This window comes from Lates calcarifer, linkage group LG2 (genome assembly GCF_001640805.2).
Source record: "Lates calcarifer isolate ASB-BC8 linkage group LG2, TLL_Latcal_v3, whole genome shotgun sequence".
NCBI lineage: Eukaryota > Metazoa > Chordata > Actinopteri > Centropomidae > Lates > Lates calcarifer.
This window is the reverse complement of record NC_066834.1, coordinates 6,378,476-6,399,901: the sequence shown is the minus strand read 5'-3', so window position 1 is coordinate 6,399,901 and position 21,426 is coordinate 6,378,476. Positions and strand designations below refer to the sequence as shown.

The 21,426-nt window shown below is 40.0% G+C and overlaps 1 protein-coding gene across 3 annotated transcripts; it reads left to right on the top strand.

The window, feature by feature from the left end:
• Nucleotides 1-2,133: 2,133 nt before the first annotated feature.
• On the top strand, nt 2,134-18,060 carry rbms1a (RNA binding motif, single stranded interacting protein 1a). 3 transcript variants are annotated; one of them, XM_018683727.2, is made up of 14 exons: nt 2,136-2,693; nt 4,820-5,001; nt 6,710-6,768; nt 7,975-8,066; nt 9,256-9,413; nt 10,081-10,160; nt 10,276-10,376; nt 10,997-11,046; nt 11,125-11,215; nt 12,815-12,865; nt 13,766-13,867; nt 14,634-14,702; nt 14,973-15,047; nt 15,900-18,060. In XM_018683727.2, the coding sequence occupies exons 2-13, from the start codon at nt 4,868-4,870 to the stop codon at nt 15,039-15,041; spliced, it is 1,056 nt and encodes a 351-aa protein (XP_018539243.1). In that variant the 5' UTR covers nt 2,136-2,693; nt 4,820-4,867; the 3' UTR covers nt 15,042-15,047; nt 15,900-18,060. The 3 variants fall into 3 exon arrangements, with proteins under 3 accessions (XP_018539241.1, XP_018539243.1, XP_018539240.1); XM_018683724.2 differs by having other exon boundaries at nt 2,138-2,693; nt 4,859-5,001; XM_018683725.2 differs by lacking the exon at nt 12,815-12,865 and having other exon boundaries at nt 2,134-2,693; nt 4,859-5,001.
• The last annotated feature ends 3,366 nt before the right edge of the window (nt 18,061-21,426 follow it).

Here is a 21,426-nt window from a genome sequence, read left to right as displayed (position 1 = left end):
TCTCCAGCAGGACCTGCAGCAGGATGGCTGCTTGTGGCAACCACTGCTTTGAGTCCCTTCAGTGTTTGTATGTGAATGTAAAATGAGTATAATTAGATAAAAGGTAATGTGGTCCCAGACAGTTAAACCCAACATCCCTGGGGGCCACATTCACCTTACCTGTGTAGCCTGAAGCTTCTCTGCTGCTCTATTAATATAAAAACTGTTTGTAGTGGTTAAGACAGACGCTGTATACTGAGATGCAAAGACTGTGATTCAGTTCTGGCTGGCCACCTGCATCATCCCTCTTCTCTTACCTGTCATCCCTGTACTGACTGTTCACTTTACTTTTTAGACATCAAAACCAAAGGACTGCATCACACAACACCGAATTTTATAGATGTATTTCCCAGTGGCTTTTACATGGATGACTTGTAAGGTTTGCAAAAGGGTGTCCGTCATATACCAAAGGTAAAAAAAAAAAGAAAAGACACAAGTGATTATATGACCTCCTTACAGTAGCAAACAGCTTTTCATCATTAGCTTTAAGGTTGGAAAAATCATTTTATTCCACACTGTCTGAGAGTGTTATGTGCTCTTGCTGTTTGCTTGTTTGTCAGTTTGTTCCAGCTCGACATTGGAGCTTCATAATGTTTGCACTACTTGAAGTATTCAAAACCAAAACTCCATTTTTATTTATTTATTTGATCTTAGTAAGACTTCTTCAAATGGTAATGGTAATTTCAAATGGTAATCAAATGGTAATTTTACATATATTTCCCACAAAATTCAGGAAATACATTTGGAAATTTTTCAATATTGACAATAAAGATCTATGTGTTTGAACAAAATGTGGCTCCACAGCTTGTAGAGTGGCTCAGTAAAGGGTTTGTCTGGTTCAGGTACAATACGATAAGTATGAATAAAATATTGTTGATTTACCCAATTAATGAAAAAGGCACATATTGGCACATAAAATGCATACACTCAGGGACATAGCCAAAATAGAAATACTGAGAATTCATGTCCTTCCCAAGCATGATATTTCTTAATTTAAATCAGAAAACAATTACTTACTACAAACAGTTTATTCCGAAAAAGGTTTTAATTGACATAACACTGAAGTGCAGTTTGGTACATTTCATTAATGCAATGAAAAAAGAAGAAAAAAACAAAAAACATATCTAAAGTAAAGTATCATGTGGGCAACAATGTACCTAAATAATTTAACCATATCAAGACTAAACATTGTAGCCACAGCTCAATATATGATAAGAATTACACCTGAAATAACACCTAAAAACACAAACGTACACATAGGGAGATAAAAAACAGCCAGTAGATAAAGAATAGAGCTTGGACAAAACAACTTCTGATTGATTCTATTGAAGGGGTGGGCCTGGTCTAATGAGGGAGGCTGTTCCTCACCCTGGGTGCAACGACTCAAAGCTTTATTTAAGCCTATGTCTGATGAACCTAAAAAGGTCTAAGAGGTCAAATGCAGGAGATCAAAAATGTAGAAAGCGGCAAAGTCAATTTAAAGCGTAAGAAACAAACCTCTATATCTTTAAATCAATTCTGAAAAAGCAGTGGAACGAAGAGAAACTAGAAAACTATAGACTAGTTCCTCTTTTTTTTTATCACTGAGTGGTGTCTGTTATTTGTGTGCCACATATGAAAATGCTTAGTTTACACTTTTAGAAATTGTGTATAAGCAAATCAATCTTATGAATGCACTCAAAGGGGAAAATACTAAGGGTTCATTCAAGACTCAATATTTTATTTCTAACTTCAAAATCAAACCACAATGTCACATGATCTACATCCAGTACTATATGGAGCCTATAGGACACAGCTGCATTTCAGAAAATCCTACATAGCCTATAGCAGTAAAGGAGTTTTTTTTTAATGATATTTCCAAATATTTGTCCCCTCTTTTCGTATACTAATCCCCTCTCGCACATATTTTGGATTTACAGGGAGACTGTGACCTCCAGCCCAGGCCAGTCCCCTGCTTATATTTCATTGCATCCTGATTCTCTGACATGTAGTGTGTTGGATGGGGGGAAGGGTAGGAAGAGGAAGAGGGTGTGTGTGTGTGTGTGTGTGTGTGTGGTTGGAGGAGGTGGGGGTGAAGAATGTTTGGTATGTGCGGACGACAACAACATGAAAGGCGACGAGTGTTCAGCCCGACCGACTGTGCGCCCACAAATCGAGCCCAAAAGCACTTTGTGTCCGATTATAAATTGAGCCCCGAAAACCAGGCGCCTCAACGCGCCTTTGTCGCAAAAAACAAACCGCCGGTGCGAGTTTTTACGACGCGGCCACGCAGTTTATTTGATGTCAAACACCCTGCAGAGGCGGAGATGGTTTGGTCTGTAGTAGGTGGGACTGCCGAGCGGTCTGCAGCAGGACGTCGTAGATCAATGAACCGGACCGGAGGGCTGGTCCATCGCTTGGCGTGCATCTGACTGTATAGATGTGTCAGTATACCTATGCAGGACCGAGGCTTTATTACTAATAATCAGCCCCTTCAGTATGCGGATGTTTTAAACCGACTCGCTTTATCATAGGCTCCTCACACCGCTTGGATTCCGTCTCTAGTGGCTCCTCGTCGCGAATTTTTTTTGGGGGGAAATAAAAATTTATCTGTAACCTCCAGGATGATCTTTGCAAACACAGGCAACCCGCTGAAGACATCCAATCGTAAGCAGGTAGGCCAAACACACACACACACACACACACACACACACATTTTTAAAAAAATCTCTGCCTACTTTTATTATGCTCACACTTGATAAACAGCCGGAATAATAGCAGCCACAAATGACATTGGGGAGCCCTCTCCGGCTTCCATATGGAATATATGCATTTGTATCAAATCCTTTTAATACCAAATGAATTAGATTCCGTAAAACATAGATCCTCCGCTCTCAGCCGACTTGTCAAACGGGAAGCTGATTCTCTGATTGGCTACACGGAGAGATAAAACCAGCTGCTGACCCGATCTATAGCCCTACAACCGAGACTTTAATTATGTCCATGTAACCTTGTTTGCCCAGTCACTCGCCCACTCTGGTCAATATGCATGACGGTTATTGTAGTCCGTTTTTATAGGTTAATGCATTCTGGGTGAGCCCAGAGAGACCGAGAGTTCGTAATGTAATGTAATTTAATGTATGTCAGTGTGCTAGGTTGAACTGCATCCTTCATTTTGACCTCTCAGGTGAACAAAAAGGTAATTGAAGGCCCATGCCCCTTTGCTTTCCCATCACACCTCTTGATTTAGATGGAAGATGAGAATAGAGGGCAGGCACACAGCAACCTCTGGGGATGGAAATTCAAGCCCTCTGTCAGATGAAGTGGATTGTGGGTTCATTTTTTTTTTCCCCGGCATGCAGCTTATAACACCCCCAAATTACCCACCTTTCAGATTCAACTGTAATATTTATTCATTAGAAGATACTGTGTATTAAGTCTGAGGACAGGAATCTGAAACCGGCTACATTTAAATCCCTGCAGGGAAGCAGTGAATGAGTTTTCAGCGTAGGTGTAACACAGGTTTAGTCTGCTATAAGGTGTGATGATGCCTCTGCGAAATATACCACCAAAGCTGCTCTCTAATGGTGTAGGCGTACCCTCCTGGAAATCCTGACGTGAACCCTTGGTGGTCTCAGAGAAAGTTAGCGCGGTAATTGCATACCAACAAAAATGTAAGGCCTCTCCTTGAACACATAACAAGCCTAACAGATGTTGCTGCCAAAGCAATCAATTCCTCATCTGTAAAAGAAAAATAGCTGCTACGAACGTTTAACCATCACACGACTGTGGGAGAATATGTCAGTGATTCTTGCTGGCACGGCTGTAGTTTGGCAATTGGAATGGATTGTCCTTTGGTTATGGACAGATGGTGTGATTCTGCCATGCTTTGTCTTTGATCTGATCTGGAGAGGGTTTGGGGTTGCTGGGAGCTATTTTAATGAATGAGTAAGGGGAAGGAAATGCTTCACAGGGCAGTGCGGTGTGGTCTGGCTCACTAGTATGAAGAAAAACGTAGGTTTCTGATAAACACAACAGCAGGATGTAAGACGTGAACGCAGATTTAATCATATTCTGATTCATAAACGCCCACATACAAGGATAAATATATTTCAGTGTATTCTGTGGTTTACTGGTGGACGGAATCACCTTTTTACCACAACCAGGAACCTAAAGGTCAAACCTAACAACAACTGAGAACCTCACAGCGGTGGAAAAAGTATAATCAAATACTCCATTACAATTAAAGGTCCAGTATTCAAAATGTTACTTAGTAAAAGTACATGAATATTATAAACAAAATGTACTTTTACATCATTATATCTTACATCATTGGATATAATTACTTAATGTTATAATTTGTCAGTTTATAGCTAATTTCAGATACTTTCTAAACTACAGGGTGGTTTATTAGTAAAGCACTTTATCATATTTTAAAAACTCATTATATGTTTCTCATGTAAAATCTTAATCTGTAAAGTGTCATATGCCACAGTATTTAAATATAGCAGAGTAGAAGTGTTAAGTCACATAAAATAAAGTACCTAAAAATTGCACTCAAGTACAGTAAATGGACTCCCACCACTGGAGCCTGTTGTTGTCACAATGTGGATAACTGACAGTTGTGTGGATCATTGATGAGTGGTGTTCAAGAAGAGCACGAGAGCGACTTTTACTGTAGCATGTATACAAAATAATAAAGCCAGATTGTGTGATTCTGTGCTTTCATTTCACACAAATGCGATGTTCTTGTGATCGCTGTGTTGAGCTGGGGTTTTAAATTAGATTATCTCCCCATTAGCTCCCATACACTTCCTAACAGTGGGTTTCCTGTGTGCAGTCGTACCCCATGACTCCGTCCAGTCCCAGCAGCAGCAGCAACAGCAGCAGCACAGGCCTGGAGCAGCTCAGCAAAACCAACCTGTACATCCGAGGCCTGCCTCCCGCTACTACAGACCTGGACCTGGTCAAACTCTGTCACCAGTGAGTACACACACATATACAGTACGAACTCTACAAATATGCTAATGTGTGTGCACACCAGCATTTTGTCACTGATATGCTTGTTTGCAGGAAAAAAGGGGCCTAAGATATCAAATACCAGTGTCATTACCGTCTGATTTGATGAAGGTCTCTCCCTGACCGCAGGCACATAAACTTAACCCAAAATAAAACTTGCAGTGATTTTTTAGTTGCTTATATAAGTCAGTATAACTATGAAGTATGTTTTTAGTCAACCAATTCTTAATTTAAAGGCATATTTTGACATTTTTGAAATACTCTTACTCGGTTCCTTCATAATAGTTAGATGAGAAGAATGATACCCTGTTCGTGTCATATATACATACTATAATATACATTCATATGAAGCCATGGCTAGGAGATAGTTAGCTTAGCTTAGCACAAAGACTAGAATCAGTGGGAAACAGCTAACCCCTGTAAAACCACAAGTTATTTTACACTTAAGTTTTTATAATATTAATTAGAGAGTTTTAAAGGGCTGGTTACTTTGGGCATATTTTTTTCAGCTCTGAAAAGAGCCAGACTCACTGTTTCCCCCTTTTTCTAGTCTTTTTGCTAACCTAAACAGCTGCAGGCGGCAGGTTTATATTTACTGCACAGATATGAGCATGTTATCTTCTCATCTAACTCTTGGCAAGAAAACAAAAAAGGGTATTTCCCAAAATGTAAGTATTTGTTTACGAGCTTCTGACACAGTAAAAAAAAGTCATTATTCTAGGTTTGAATGTGGTTTAAGTAACTCAAAACAGTTTTACAGCAGTTTCCTCCCTGATAAGAGGAGAACTTGTGGACATTTTACTAAATAAATAGCATTTGAATGTCTGCTGTTTTAGTGTGAAAACATCAACGTTGGCATTCAGAAACATGGACTGGTTTAACCAGTCCACACTGACACATAAATGCTCCAGCCACCATACCTCTATATACAGACACACACATAGAGAAGTCATAGCTCAACTGCGGTATGTGAAGCAGACTGCAAAAATGATTGTCTAAAAAGAAAAAAAAACATCACGTCATGTAAAGCAGCCCAGTGAACATGTTCGATACTTGATACTGTGGGCTTCAGTCTGAGTGGTTGGTGTGGTGGATGCCATAATTAGTGGAGTTTTGTCTCCTCTCTTTCCCTCTGAATCGCAAACATATGGAGAGAGGCATTCACCCATGTAACCAGCAGCAGCAGCAGCTGTTTGTGTCCTGTTTGCTTGTGTTTTGTTCATGTTCCCAATGGTGTTTGCCAGCACAAAGCAGAAATGAAAGCGCTTTTCATAGCAACAAGGTCTGAATGGTGATGTAAGCTAGGCATTCAGTCTGTATGGTGTGTGTGTGTTCTCAGATAGCAGCTCACAGCTTGTGCCACAGTTCAACTTTAGTATAAAGTCACACAGACAGACACACAGCAAAGACTGAAACACTGAACACAGTTTTTATTATTCCTGTAAATTCTTCTTTTCTGCTTGTGTTGTCTTTCATTTTTGATCTCACTAGATTGTCATGATGAGCAAAGATGCTCTGTGTAGAAATTCTGCAAAGGGCTATCAAATTTTGAATGACATTAACAATATACAGTGGGAAGTCCAAGCTGATTAAGAGACATTTTCATTAAAGACAATGGATCACCAGTCGAGAGAATTTATTGACTGTAATCTACATGCTGATGTGTGCCCAGGTATGGCAAGATTCAGTCAGCAAAGGCAATCCTGGACAAGACAACCAACAAATGTAAAGGTCAGTGAGGTCATTCACACACAGTACCAGACATTACTATTACTACAACTGAAATCATCTTCCTGTACTGGAACATATCTCCATTGCATGTTTAAATATGGAGACTCACTTGATACATTTTTTATCTGAACTGTTGTTCTCAGCTCATCTTCATGGAATATCATACCAGTGTTTATGCATGTTACACTTCAGTCCATATATGCTCTATGATTAAAAAAAAAAAACAGAAACATATTCCATATTGTTTCTGGTTTCCACACCTTCCCACCAGCTCCTGTGGTTTCTGTTCATTTCCATAGGGTATGAAAATCAACTTGCTGAGACTAATACTCGGTTGACTTGGGTAATCCATCACAGTGAATACACAAACAGCGAATGTGTCTGGTTTTGTTTTTGTCAGACCTGTTATGTTGTTGTATGGCATTACAGCTGAAAGTGCACATTGATTTGCAAAGTCTGAACTGCATGGCAATCTAATGATAACATAGTTTTGACGAAAACAAAGGTAGATTATGATGGATTACGAAACTCAAGTGGGTTTAGAGTTTCAGATTTACACCATATGGAAATAAACAGAAAACAGTGCCTGGCTGGAAAATATATTCAAAAATAAGGAACACCATGGTATGCAATGGAAAATGGTGAAAATGTAAGCAAAGTATGTGGTTTGGTTCTTAAAGGAATAGTTCAACATTTTGACTTCACAATATTGGGACCCAGTCAAAAAATAATCACCTTTAAAACTGCAGCTTGCCATTTCTATACTTTGGGTAGATTATACAAACAAGATATAACTTGTCAATCACTGAGCTTTAGAGGAGATGGTAGGCATATTTTTTTACCTTTGGACAAAGCCAGGATAGCTATTTCCCCTTTTTTCCAGTCTTTATGCTAAACTAAGCTAAACTAACTGGCTGCTGGCTCCAGATTTATATTTACTGCAGGCACAGCTTCTTATCTATCTCCGAATAAGCAGATTTCCCAAAATATGGACTGTTCGTTTTAAATATTATTTCCCACTCAGAGAGAAATCAAATTAAATTGTTTATGATTGATAGTATAAGACATATACATGTAAACACATGTTTACAGTGATAAACAATAAATATCAGTATATATGATCCATCCCTCAGTAGCAGTGATAATACAATGCCTCTTCTTATTATTCAGTGACTGTTCATGTAAATACTGTTCTACCAACCACAGGTTACGGCTTTGTGGACTTTGACAGCCCGGCGGCTGCTTTAAAGGCTGTACATGCTCTGAAAACCAGCGGCATACAGGCCCAGATGGCCAAGGTGAGTTTGGTACAGGCATGTGTGTGAGTGTGTCTGTGCGTGTGTGTGAGTGTGCATATTTGTCTTGCTTGTGAGCATCTCTGTGGGGTTGTACTTCTTTAATGTGTGCATGTGTCCGGTGTGTGTTGGAGAATGGCATTAGACTGGTCACATGACCTCGGCTGACAAGCTGTTCTTCCCGTGACCCCATTTACTTTCACTGTAGAAACCAGATGTCACGTCTCTCCCTGCCAAATAACCTGTCAGTCAGTGTGTGACACGTTACACACAGGACCACCAGCTCGCACACTCACACACCATCTTGGTTAGGTTGGACTGTATAGACAATGCAGATTTTTACCAGTATTATTTCTACTTCACTGAGTATTAACAATTATTGTTCATGCATACTGATATAGGCGTTTCTGCACTGAGGCACTATAGCAACAGTACTACTGCTCTGACCCATTGTTGATCCTCTGTGACTCATTCAGAGCAAAGCTCACCAGTTTTTCATTCTTCAGAAATATTTTTAGACAACAAACAGGATACTTCTGTATCACATCTGGGATTTGTCTCGTAGTGGGCAGCGGACATTGTCAGGATCATCAGATTTTTTGGTCAAGTCCTTCCTTTTCCCAGCCCAGTTCCCACTTCATTGATGAAGGGTTGTTCTCTGGAAACCTGCATGTAGCCACTCTGTTTGGAACAAACACAGCAGAACAGTTTGTGTGTTGTGGTAACTAGGCTACACTGCTCTCCTGCTGTTTCTAGGGAAGACCGTGGAGGCGCTGAGCTGCTGCACAGTAAAGATGAAGTGTGTTTCTGTGTGTGTGTGTGTGTGTGTGTGTGTGTGTGTGTGTGTGTGTGTGTGTGTGTGTGTGTGTGTGTGTGTATGTGTGTGTATGTATGTGTGTGTATCTGTGTGTGTGTGTGAGAGAGAGAGCTTATTAATGTTTGTTTAACCAAATGTCTTCGTCTGACCCTTAAACATACTTAAGCTGAGTCTCAAACCGTGATCCACGCAGACAAGTTTCATACCAGAGAAGCACTGCTTTTATATTTACTATAGATAAATAGATAGATAGATAGATAGATAGATACATAGATAGATGCATTTTAGCATGTAGCTCTCTCACATGCAAAATAAACTATCAAACATACTGCAGTCAATATATTTCCTCTTTTCCATCCTCTGTTATATGAACAGCAACAGGAGCAGGACCCCACAAATCTGTACATTTCCAACTTGCCTCTCTCTGTGGATGAGAAAGAGTTGGAGAACATGCTGCAGCCCTTCGGCCAGGTTGTCTCCACACGGATCCTCAGAGACTACAGCGGCAACAGCCGAGGCGTGGGCTTCGCCAGGTCAGTCACAGAGGATTGACAGAAAGGAGCATTTATTTCTTCTTTGCTGAATCACCTTTAAAGTAGTCATAGGATAAACCCACGATTTTGATCAAACCCTTGTGCTTTTGGTGTGTTTTTGACAAGTTTGACAGGCAGACTTATTCACAAGAGTTAGTCATCACCTGTTGTCTATTCAGGACTTGTTTTGTGTTTAAATTGTGCTGTTGGAAAATTTGTAATAGCAAACAGTGTCAATCTGATCTCATGCAAGAAACATGGATATGTTTTTTCTTTTATTTTTGCGATCCACCCATGATCATCAAAGTAATTTTCTCACTGAATCTTAAATTGTAATACAGTTGCCAAACCTGCCATTATTTTGAATGGAAGCCAACTGAAGACAAACTGAGATACTACGTATAAGCTCCTATTCCTTATACAACAAGCCAAAAACATTTGTGTAAGAATCTGAGTCTACTTTGGTTGTCATTTCACTGTACACAACATGAATTAGTATTAAAATGGACAATCATGTTCAGATTTTGCATGAAGGGAGGTCAAGAGTTATCCCCATTTGCGTCATTCCTAACAGTACTACTTTGTGCTAAAGAAAACTTTACTGTCGATCGACTCCATGTGATTTAAGGATGAGTCATGGCTGTTGTTTTATTTTCTCCCCTGTCAGGATGGACACAACAGAGCAGTGTAACGCAGTCATCTCCCACTTTAATGGAAAGTTTATAAAGATGGCTTCTGGAGCTCTGGGTAGGAAACAGTTTCACCTTTCTGTACACTTTCCTTCCATTAAATAGTGTGGAGGCGGTCATGATCAATTGTTGAGCGACTATTAATGTGTCGGGTTTTTGTGCTTTGCCCACAGCTCCCCCTCAGCCCTTGCTGTGTAAGTTTGCAGACAGTCAAAGGAAGAAACATGCTCACAGTGGATTTGTTCCCAATGGACAGACAGGGGATCTCAGACTAGTACGTATCCATCTTTCATCTTTCATTTCACTTTTGCCCCCTCTCTTCTACTTATTAATGTGATGAGAATGAATGAATAAAATTTTTGTTATTGTGTCATGCATAGAACTACTCCCAGCCTGTACACATAGGCTTACAAGAGACCATACATTCACATAAACCAGGATTATTTTGTGTTTAAAAAAAAAAAAAAAAATCCAACCAACTTGAACAGCTTTCAAAATGAAATATTCAGACCTTCACGGTCTACAAGGGAAGTCATAAATCACTGGCAAAAATATTTACCATATAATCCTGGGGAAATCAGTGTAAAAGCTAATTAAATAGTCAATCTTGCCTCCTTTTTAGGATGAAACAACCATTCCTATTTTTGATCATCTGTACACCAGAATACGTCAGGGTTTTTTGTGGGGCCATTTCATGGAAGATTAACTCTCTTCAGTGATTAATTATAAAGCACAAAAGAGAGAAAAAAATATTTAAAACACTAAAATTATAGCCATATTATAACTGACAAAGTGATCATTTTCATATGCACTGAACATTATTTCATATTTTGTTTAATTGTAAGAAGATACAAATAAGTAATGCCAGATTATTGTCTTGTTTTCTAACCTTAGGGTGCAATGACTCTCACCTATGACCCCTCTTCAGCAGCTATACAGAATGGGTAAGTTGTATTTTAATTCAGCTTTTTACTCACCTCATAAATCTTGAGCTTTATTTTGAAATACTGTCTGTTTCCTAGGTACTACCCTTCTCCGTATCCAGTGACCAACAGGATAATGACTGTGCAGCCTGCGATGTCTCCCTACATGTCTCCAGTCTCTGCTTACCAGGTAATGCAGAAGATCCCTTTAATGGGTGAATATAAACTTGTCCAGCAGCCAGAACTGAATTTAAATCATCTCTCTCAGTACCTCTGTCTCTGTCTTCCCTTCTGTGTTGCATTTGAGGTTATGGTGTGTTTATGTGGGTTAGGCTCAGTATTTTTGCTTGTCTGTGGGTTGTACAGGTGCTATACATGTAAGAATAGGTGCTGCCCTGGGCCTCCTCACAATTTGGCAGCTCCATACGGCAGCGGATGATCATTTGAATTTTTTAGAGATTGAAGAGGTTGGCCAGTTATAAATCATGTAATATAACAGTAAGCTTAGTGTTCTATAGGAACAAAGTTGTCAAAAGACACTTCTCTTTTCTGCAGGTAGTCATCCTCTCTGAGTCATGCTTTCTCTGAATTAGGTTCTCGCTCATTGTTGCTCAAAGTTTTACTTATTACATTTGATTCATTACTTTCTATGCACCACAAACACTTCCGACCACTGAAAACATCCGCCGCTTGAAATTAATTTGCGCAGGAGGGATGAATCTGTGGGAGCTTGTCTCGCAGGATTGCAACACACAAAAGAGGTTTTGAATGAGAGTCCGCTACCAGATGGGCTCCAGATAGATCCACAACATGTTTACGTCTTCTAGGCCTGTGTGGTGGACATTCCCGTCATGTGGGGAATTGGCAAGAAGTTCTAAATAATAAGCTCAGACGTTTTCTTCATGCAGTATGTCCAAGAAAAATAGCCTAATCTTTGATGAAACAACTGCAAAGTCGATCATCGTCCTGGCTCTGGTACTATAGACACTTAATGTATGAGCCCTCTTATGTTTGAACAAGGAGTTTTCCATCCTAATCCACAACTAGTTTTGACAAAGGCTCACCTTTTCAATCAGATGGAGGAGGTGGTTCCTCTCAGGTACACCCCTCCAGGTGTCCTATTCACTGCCAATGTGAACACTTAAGTCTCAAAGTAAGATATCATTTAGATACACACACCAAAGCAACTGTATGTAGCAGTGCCATCTAAGCAACCTTCTGTTTGTGCTGCCAACATTCACAACACCTGCATCCTCCCTAGTGCTGCCCTTTGGCCAGTGGCCATCGCACCAGATACCTACCTTTTGCCTTTAGGGTTGTGGAAGTGGCTACAAAGACCTGTTGTTCGAAGGTTGGCAGCCTAAGAGCCCTCTGGTGGTCATGTACAATACGACACGCCCACCAATGACATCACGGTTCGCACATGAAAACCTGCTATGTTTTTGGTTCTAGCTGGGAACCAAAAACATAGCAAAAACAAAGCTTAATGCTTTGGATATTTTTGGGCTGTCATAGTTGACCAGGATCTCTGAGCAGGAATATTGGCTTCAAAATGGATGGATGGATGGATGGATGGATGGATGTTGATACAGCATACTTCCTACATTGTTGCAGCCTCAATTTGGGATTTAGAGAGTTAAAATCCATACATTTATACTTACCAAACATTGTTTAATGGAGTTGTAAAGTTAGTTTGTAACATATCAGTTTCATTCAAGACACATAAATAACTTTCTCTTTTCATCTGTCTCTTGTTTTGCCCCTCCCTCCCTGTCTGACCCTCTGTTAGGTACAGAGTCATTCTTGGGTGGCACATCAACCATATATCATGCAACACCCGGTAAGGGAACAACAGCATTTGCTCTCTCTTTTTCTCTTTTTTTCTCAAACTCTCATACACTACCTTCTATTCTGTGTACAGGAAATGGGTGTGTGGCACCGCTTCAGCTAAAGCTCTGAGCTCACAGTAACTCAGAGTGTTACTTTAATCAGCCTGTTCTGCTGACACAGTCAAACCAATATAACGTCCAAAACTTCCTCAAATGTACAAAGACGGAGCTGAGACCAGTTCTGGGAAATAGCCACTGTGTATTTATATACCATTAAGTGTGTGTGTTGGAGTGTGTATGAAAGAGAAATGGAACAACGAAAAAGACATTCAGCCACTGCCCCCCCATCCCCAACACCTCCTCCTCCTCCTCCTCCTCTCTTTGGATCCAGCAGGAAATGCCTGAAGCAGAGACAGTCTTGTGACTCTTTGACTCTTCCAACAGATGGTTTCCAGTGGAACAAGTGTCTCTGCTGATCTGCCCCCTCCCCCACATTTTACTAGGAAATGGTCTATTCCCTAAAGGCGTCATGTTTAAAGGAATATACGCCATCTGAAAACAGACTGGAGCTGGCAGCGTCATACTTTTCACATATTCTCACCCCATCAAGTAACCCAGTAACATAGAATACTTTGTGTTTATCACAGAATATTACTCTGCAAATGCATTAGTTTACATTATATCAAACCTCAAACCCACAAACAACATTTTCTTTGCCGGCTAATCTTTCCGGTCTGTCCTGCATACATAAGTTTTAAACAGTAACTCAAGCTATATTTATACTCAGCACTGCCTGCCACTGTTGTTGTAGCCTGTATGTGATATTTGTGTTGAGTTGATTTAGTTTGTGAGACTCTATCATGTGATATGTGGTAAAAAGGAAAAAAAAACTGAACTGTCTTGTGTTACAGGCTGCTGTGATGTCTCCCTCTGTGGATCCCTCCATGTCACTGCACCCCACAGCCATGATTACTCAGCAGATGGGTCAGCTGTCATTGGGAAACACTGGAGCGGTGAGTGGAATTCTGGGATATCCAACATCCTCACAAGGAGTTGATCGAAATACATCTGTATAGTGTAGTGAAATAAAACATATTGACAAATATTATGACAAAATGCTGGTTTCAGTTTATGCAGTGGTGACACATTGACTTGTGAATACGTCTGAACAGTGGCTCGTACTGTGTTATCATTAGCTATAGAAACAGGCAGCTTTAGTGGTCCTCCTGAAGCATTAAGGCTTTGCTAAGTGGATATGATGAGGCTGAAGACTAACTCCATTTCATGTGTCATTGACAATTATATAATGAGGGCAACAGCTTTTAGTAAAATGTCCTTATTTTCTGCTGAGTTCTTCTGAATGAATGACTTGAAAAAACACTTTGTAGAGCTTGGAACAGAAGATTAAGTTTGCAGTCTGTAAAAAGTTGTCAGTGTCTGACGAATGTTTCACCACTGCACCAGTATATATTTTTTGTTTTTAATTTATTTGATATCTTATGAGTCCAAGTGGGCTTGGCACTTCATATTTGCATGGCACAACAAATAAATAACCCCCCTCTCTTAATGTTCCCATGTCACGCTTTATTTTTCTTCTTTCTTGTGGTTTTGTTCTCATTGTGCTATTAACTTTGTTAACTTTGGATCAACTGTGTTATGTTTAAACTGCCATATAAACACAAGATGCATGTATAGAAGGACAGTCTTTCAGGTCTGACTATATCTTGTATACTATTCAATGGTTTAATGGTTTTAATTCAATGTTTTCTCATCTTCCAGTATATTGCTGCCAACCCTGGTGTCCAGGGAGCTTACATGCCTCAGTATCCTCCCATGCAGGCTCCACCTGTAAGTTTATTATATCTTATATGTCTCATTCACATCTTCATTTAAGACATTCACCTTATACCCACTGTCAATTTAACTCTGATCTATCTTAAAACAATAATTGTTTTTGAAAATGACAACAGCCCACACCAAACCAGTCCTCTTCCATTCACAAGGCCCTGAGTTGTTTTTGAAGTTTTCGTCCTCTGAAACTATCAATTATCTCAGTGCAAGCGCAGTGAAGACGGTTATTATCATGTTCTAAATGAGAGATGCTGTTTTGCTTTTCAGGAAAATGGCACACCGCAGCAAGTGGATTCTTCCAACAACTCATCTCCTTACAGTCAGCTCAGCAAGTAATCACAGGTACGCTTCAGTTCCTGAATGTGTGCCGTCTGATGTAAAGGCCAGCAAGCTGTTTATTTCAGCAACTTAACGGCCACATAATACAAGTAATGCTAACACTTTTTAATGAGACACCAAAGGTTTATATGATGTAAGTAACTGCTTTATTAATAATTAATCAGTCAATTACTAAGGATTTATTGATGAGTTATCAGCCGTTACTGAAAGGATTTATGGGAATACCAGCTGACTCCTTCTCCTTCATTACAAAATCCAGAATTTATGAAGATGTAAATATTTCTCATTTCAGATTTTTAAGTGCTGGACCCAAGATATCTCCTTTCATATACCTAGTTATTTTACTGGTCTCCTTGCACTTTGCCTTACTGAACAGATTTACTACTTAATACTTACTTCAAGGTCTCCTCCTGTACTGAAGCTTCAGTGTTGTCCCTCACTTCTAAGTCACTTTGGATAAAAGTGTCTGCCAAATACTTAAGTACAAACGTAAAATTAAATGTCCTCTAATTCACTTTAAAGTCCATTCTCAGTGTGTATGTGCATTGGAGGCTTCACATCACACATCACATGCATGTAAGTTGCACCGTGTTTAGCTTCCAAGCTAGCTACTTGTACGTACACGTTAAAATCAGATCTATGGTGAACATGGAGAAACTTGTTCCTTGGCAGATGAGGAAACCGCCTTCTACCATCAAACTCTGCACAGTGAAGGCCAAACATCCAAGTGAAGAAACAAACAGCGCTAGTGTAAACAAGCCCTACACTGTGTTGCACAAAGATCCTGATGTTACTGCTCATATTAGTTCACAGTTTTCATAACAGTGCTTCTGCTTTCTGTGTCTTTATTTTCAGGCTGTTTTACCGCTCTGTGAGCCAGAGTGCAGGTGGTAAAACGTTGCTGATGACATCACAGTGATAACAGTCACCGCCTTCTCTGATTGGACCAGACACATGAACTTTTTTGCACAGCCCCGACATTTGTGGTGGAAAATGAGGACAAGTGTAAATGGACTGAAGCAGTTGGCTAGTCACAGAAAAAAAAAAAAACAAGATTTATTTTGATAAGAAACAACATGCTCTTCTTTTTCCTCTTTTTTCATGGATTCTCAAACCAATACCAGAGGACCCACTCACCCCACCCCACCCCATCACCCTTCCTTAGGTTCACCCCCCGCCCCTCTCCCCTCCTTAGCCCACACCCCTCTCCCCCAGTATGATGGGATATTAAAATGCATGAGATTGAGATATTTCCCCTCCATCCAAGGTTTCTATGATTTTAAAGTTCCTTTATTTGTGATATATGAAAACACCTTGCAAAACGTTGTTTGCACTGAAGTTTAAAGTTTCAGAATAGCTTCATTTTGGGTTTGTGGCCACAGAAGAGCTTAACAAAATCAGCTTATGTTCAATTGTACTTGATAGCTGACACAGGTGACCATTTCATTAGGGAATTAATGAATTTATTATTGGAAAAGGTGCCTTCCTTACGTCACATCAAACATTCTTCAAAACATTTTTCATTGAAACTTGATCAGGTGTCATATTTCTATATCTGATTGATCAAATGTGTGTGTGAAATCATGGAGCTTTCCATTGAGTGTTTCGCTATCTAGTCTTCTGGTAGCAATAAAGACAATGAGAGTCCCACGGCAATACTAAAAAAAAAAGAATGGTGGCAAACTCAGAGCAAGGTAATTCCTTATTTTCCTCTTTCTTTTCTTTCTTTTTTTTAAAACTTTAAGACAGGACATGAAACAAGAGCCGTACTTTTATGAAATTACAAGTTTTACACCCAATGGGCATCTTTTAGGAGGTTGTTTTTTTGTGTTTCTCTTGTGGTCAGTTAGACCAGTGATCTACCTCATGGTTCTGCTGGAGTCTGCTGGTGTCGTTGAGGGTTTGCAGGTAAAGCCCCCTTTTCACCAGAGTGGACGAGGCAGAACAAAAGCCATGCTCAGGAGCTGGCTAAATAGGACTTCTACCGTTTGTCTCCCACATGCAGCATTTCTCTTCCTGATTTTTCAAAGAAACATTGTGCTTTTGCCTCATCTTTATTTGTCATTGCTTCTGTTCTGGTGTTTGTTTTTCCTCAACATGATGAGTGTCGTTCCGTTGTGATGCTCCATTTTAGAGATTCGAAGTAAGGCAACTACTAGCTCCTCCTTAAAGTAGTTGGTTTACAATGTGTTTGAAACAAATGAATGCAGGCTACATGCATTCATTTGATGCATTCTTCTGCCTTTATCATGTTAGACAGATCTTAGCTGACTCACCACTTTCCCTTACCTTTTGTCTTCTTCCTTTTAAAAAAAAATCACTCCCTTGGGTTACATTGCTATTGTAAAGCTCTCCAGAGCTAAGGGGGCGCTTTAGCCAAATTTTGGTAATTTGGCTTTACAACAGTTTAATAGTGTTCATGCCAAATAATTTGGATGATTCGTAACTCAAATCTTGCCTCTTGTAAAACTAATGCAACAATCATGTATGAAGTACTTCAATAAGACAGCAGTATTTCATTAGAATTTAATGAAAGTTGAAATCACATTGCAGACAGCATGTATTCAAAGGTTGGCTTGTTAAGGATTAGATTAGTAAATTATATACAGTCAGGGCCAAAAGTGAAAAATAAGTGAGTTTTATTGTTTGCTTTGCTCTTTTTTTCCCTTAAGATTTATGATTTCTGATGTAAGAACTCTACACTACTAAGAAACAAGAAACATGGTCAAAGCTGTACGGTCGCGGTGCTTCTCCTCGATCAGTAGTACTGTAGCAGCAAATGCTCACTGTAGGAAAAAATACAAGCAGGCTTTTACTGAGCGTGCTTTCCCATTCTGAACATTTGCTGCTGGAAAAAATGTAAAAAATGAAAAAAGAAAACACAAAAAAATTTGTACATTATCCTCATTGCTTCCCCTGTCACCTTCAGCCGATTCTCAAACAATCTTCTCCTTGCTCTCTCCTTTGAAAAGATTGGAAAAATACAGTGATGAATAAAAGGCTCTTCTCTTTCTCAGATGCGACTCCTGTCTCTTTGATTGGTCTTTGTGTGTGTGTGTGTGTATTTGCTTGCTATTATACATGTGCAATATTAATGTTCTGAAATGTAAAGGATAAATCTGGAGTTATATTCTACATTGTACATATTGTTGACATGTTACTACTGTAAATGTAAATCTTAAAAAAAATGGTCACAAATTTATTTGATAATTTAAAAATACAGACTATCAACAGCCTTATCATTTAAGATCAAGTGAACTGATTTTTACAAGCAATTTCTAAGATTCGCAGAGACTTTAAAGTGTACTCCAGCAATTTAGTATTACACTGTCTCACAGTGGGAGGACTCAGAGACACAGAATTAAAAAAGAACAGTCAAAATCGATGGAGATGTACTGACTTTAAATCCCTCATCTGGGTCAAGCTTCAAAAGTGTTGGAGCCTAAAATTTCCATGTTGCAACCCATAACATATTTTTTGGGTCCTCTCCTCACGGTAAAGGCTCCTTATCTCCTGGTCTGTAATCCAGGCTTTCCAGTAAAATTTCCCCAGGTTTAAACCAAGATAACCCTCGTGGCATCATTTCAAACTTTGGAAAGTTCCCTCCGGAGTTAAACAGAACATGATTCATCCACTCCCACATGCTGAGTCACTCTGCATGATGGGTAAACTGATCTTCATTTGTAAAGTCAGTGGCGTGCCCCTTCAAGTAAAAAAGTACCCAAGTTAAGTTAAGTTAATCACAACCTCATAATAGAAACCTACCAAAATAGTACTAACATCCCTAACATGTCTGGCAGTAACAGCCTAAAACCTTCTGTGATTACAATAGAAGAAAACAACCTTTAAAATGGTCTGCTGTCCAATTATTAGTCTAATTTGGGCTGTACTGATGTCTGGCAGCAGAGGGCGCTGTGAGGCAAAGCCACATCCGCCAGAGCTAACTTTCAAGCTTGGATCTTTTTGTGTGACTGTATGTCTGATCGTATGTATGCAGCTTGTGACGGATCGGATGAGCAACAAGTGCTACATGTGTGTGCTCATGCCTCAGCCCTTTCCTGTACTATTTCAGGCACACAGCCTTTGTAGTTTCACTCTTCCCGGATCTCCCTTCTTAAGCTAAGACTTAGCGCAGCTGATCCTGGAGACATAAAGGCACCATGCCTCCATCTCTTTACCAGTCAAGGGGATCAAAACCACTGGGGTACAAGATTAGACATCACACCCACTGTCACCCACCAACACACACACAACGCCCATCCAGCCCCAACTCCAGGAATACACATACATGTCCCATGTAGCCTATGCACACACACTTGTCAATCAAGCGCCTATTGTAAGAACATCAACCCTTTGAACATAAGACACATGCCAAGTAGAGTCTCTCTCTCTCTCTCGCTTTCCTCTCCTCCGCTCTCTGTCTCTCTCTTAATTCTCCACAGCTGAGGGGACACATGGCACTGATCCCACGAGAAAGCCCAAGGTCAGACGTGGGGCACAGACATTAAGAGGGGAGGCCTGCTACAGTATCCAGTATCATTCATTTAGTGTGATACACAGAAGCAATTCAACACATGTGATGTTTCCGAAAGATACAGACTGTTGCGGTTACTCTTGAGACTATAAGATTATTCCAAAAGTGTCCCTCTTCTAGAAAGAAGACGACAAATAGACAGGATACTGCAGTTTATTACCCATGACTAATCTGCAGATCAATTTCTCAATTAACCAGTTAATCATAGTTTATAAAGTATCAGAAAATAATAAAATTGACTGATATACTTTCCCAAAGTCTAATAGAGTACCTTCAGATTGACTGATGGAATGATTAGTGGATAATCACAACAGTGTCTGATTTGATTTCTATGCTAATATAATGCATTTATCCGGTAACAAGCCTTTGTTAAAAGCAAAAAAAAAAAAAAAAAAACACTTCATCAGGAGTATAGCACAGGAGGAGTCACAGATATTAAAGAAAGCAATAAAAGGTTAGCTAGTAGCTCAGCTACTTTAACATGAACAGCATCAGCCTTCATGCAGTCATCTGCCAAATGTGGGTCTGAACTCGTTTACTGCTGCCTCTTCCCCAAGATGAAGAAAGAGCTCATTGGTCGTTAGTTTGACAGTGATGATGATGTCATCACGGCTGTGGCCCATTTTCTCAGACTGTGCTGACTTGCAACTTTAAATCACCCGAAATAGAAATACCACAAAAGTTATTAACTACAAACTTTCTGCATTCCAAGAGTTGAGCTTCACATGCATGTGACAATAGCTCATCTCCTTCTACTGTAGGTCACAAATGTATCAGTCCCTCCTTGTAGAATAGTCAATACACAGCCAATTAACTAAACTAGCTAACATCTTTTTATTCCTCTTCTTGTACCTGCAGTGAGTGCCATATCATGCATTTCCAAATGCGGCCCAAGTTTGAAGTTTATTGGATGAGCGACTCTGGAGAAAAGGACAGACAGACAGATGATTCCTCCATTTTTTGTTAGATATCTCAACAACCATTAGATGAATTCATGGTCCCCAGGAGACGAACTGTAATAACTTTTCCTGTAGTACCATCACCTTTTGTCCGATACTATAGTTAATACCTACAAAAGCAATCAACATAACCTATGCTTTGTGTTTAGTGCTGATGAGTAAATATTAGCATGCTGACACAGTGAACATCAACATGCCAGGATTATCACTTCAAGCATGGTAGCCTGTCGATTTTAACTGATGTACAGCTTCACAGAGACTCTTTGTCTTGTCTTTTATCTGAACAGGAGGTCTGAGGATAGACAGTGTTGTACAAATTGTAAAGCCCTTAGAGACAAACATTGTGGTTTTGGGGCTATGTGGTTTTCGTTTCTTTTGTTGCGCAGGTCTGTGCACTTTTATTTTGCTCCACTCACATATGCACGTACGTGTACACCTGCATTCCAGCCATACCACTGTAAGAAGGAGGCTGTATTACAGCACTGCACTGGCACTCCTTCTCTAAGCTTCCTCCTCCTCTTCACTACAGGAAGTAATAGAACTTGAGAAAACATGCACACACACACACACACACACATCATCCAAACCAATCAAGAAGACCATTACTTTGAGTCAGGGGGTGTTGTGCTGCAGGTCCCACCAGCTTTAGCCTCTAGAGCGCAACACTAGCACGTCAGTCAGGTCGTCTCTTAATAAAGAAGTTAGCTCCTGTGGAGGTCTCACAGCCCGCAGTTGTTACTGTCACTCATTATCATCACAGCCTCCCCCTGCACGCACGCACACACACACTCTCTCTCACACAGACATGGGCGAGTTGGAGCCTGTACAAACACCCACACATGACCCCAGTGTGCATGCACTCACACTCACCCACTCTGAGACGCACACA

What these genes read in the sequence shown, in the direction of transcription:
- rbms1a (XM_018683724.2), top strand. Translation starts at nt 2,643, where the DNA reads ATGATCTTTGCAAACACAGGCAACCCGCTGAAGACATCCAATCGTAAG. An exon ending in CTGGTCAAACTCTGTCACCA is followed by an intron (nt 5,002 to 6,709) that starts GTGAGTACACAC and finishes ATGTGTGCCCAG; the next exon opens with GTATGGCAAGATTCAGTCAG. An exon ending in TACAGGCCCAGATGGCCAAG is followed by an intron (nt 8,067 to 9,255) that starts GTGAGTTTGGTA and finishes TTATATGAACAG; the next exon opens with CAACAGGAGCAGGACCCCAC.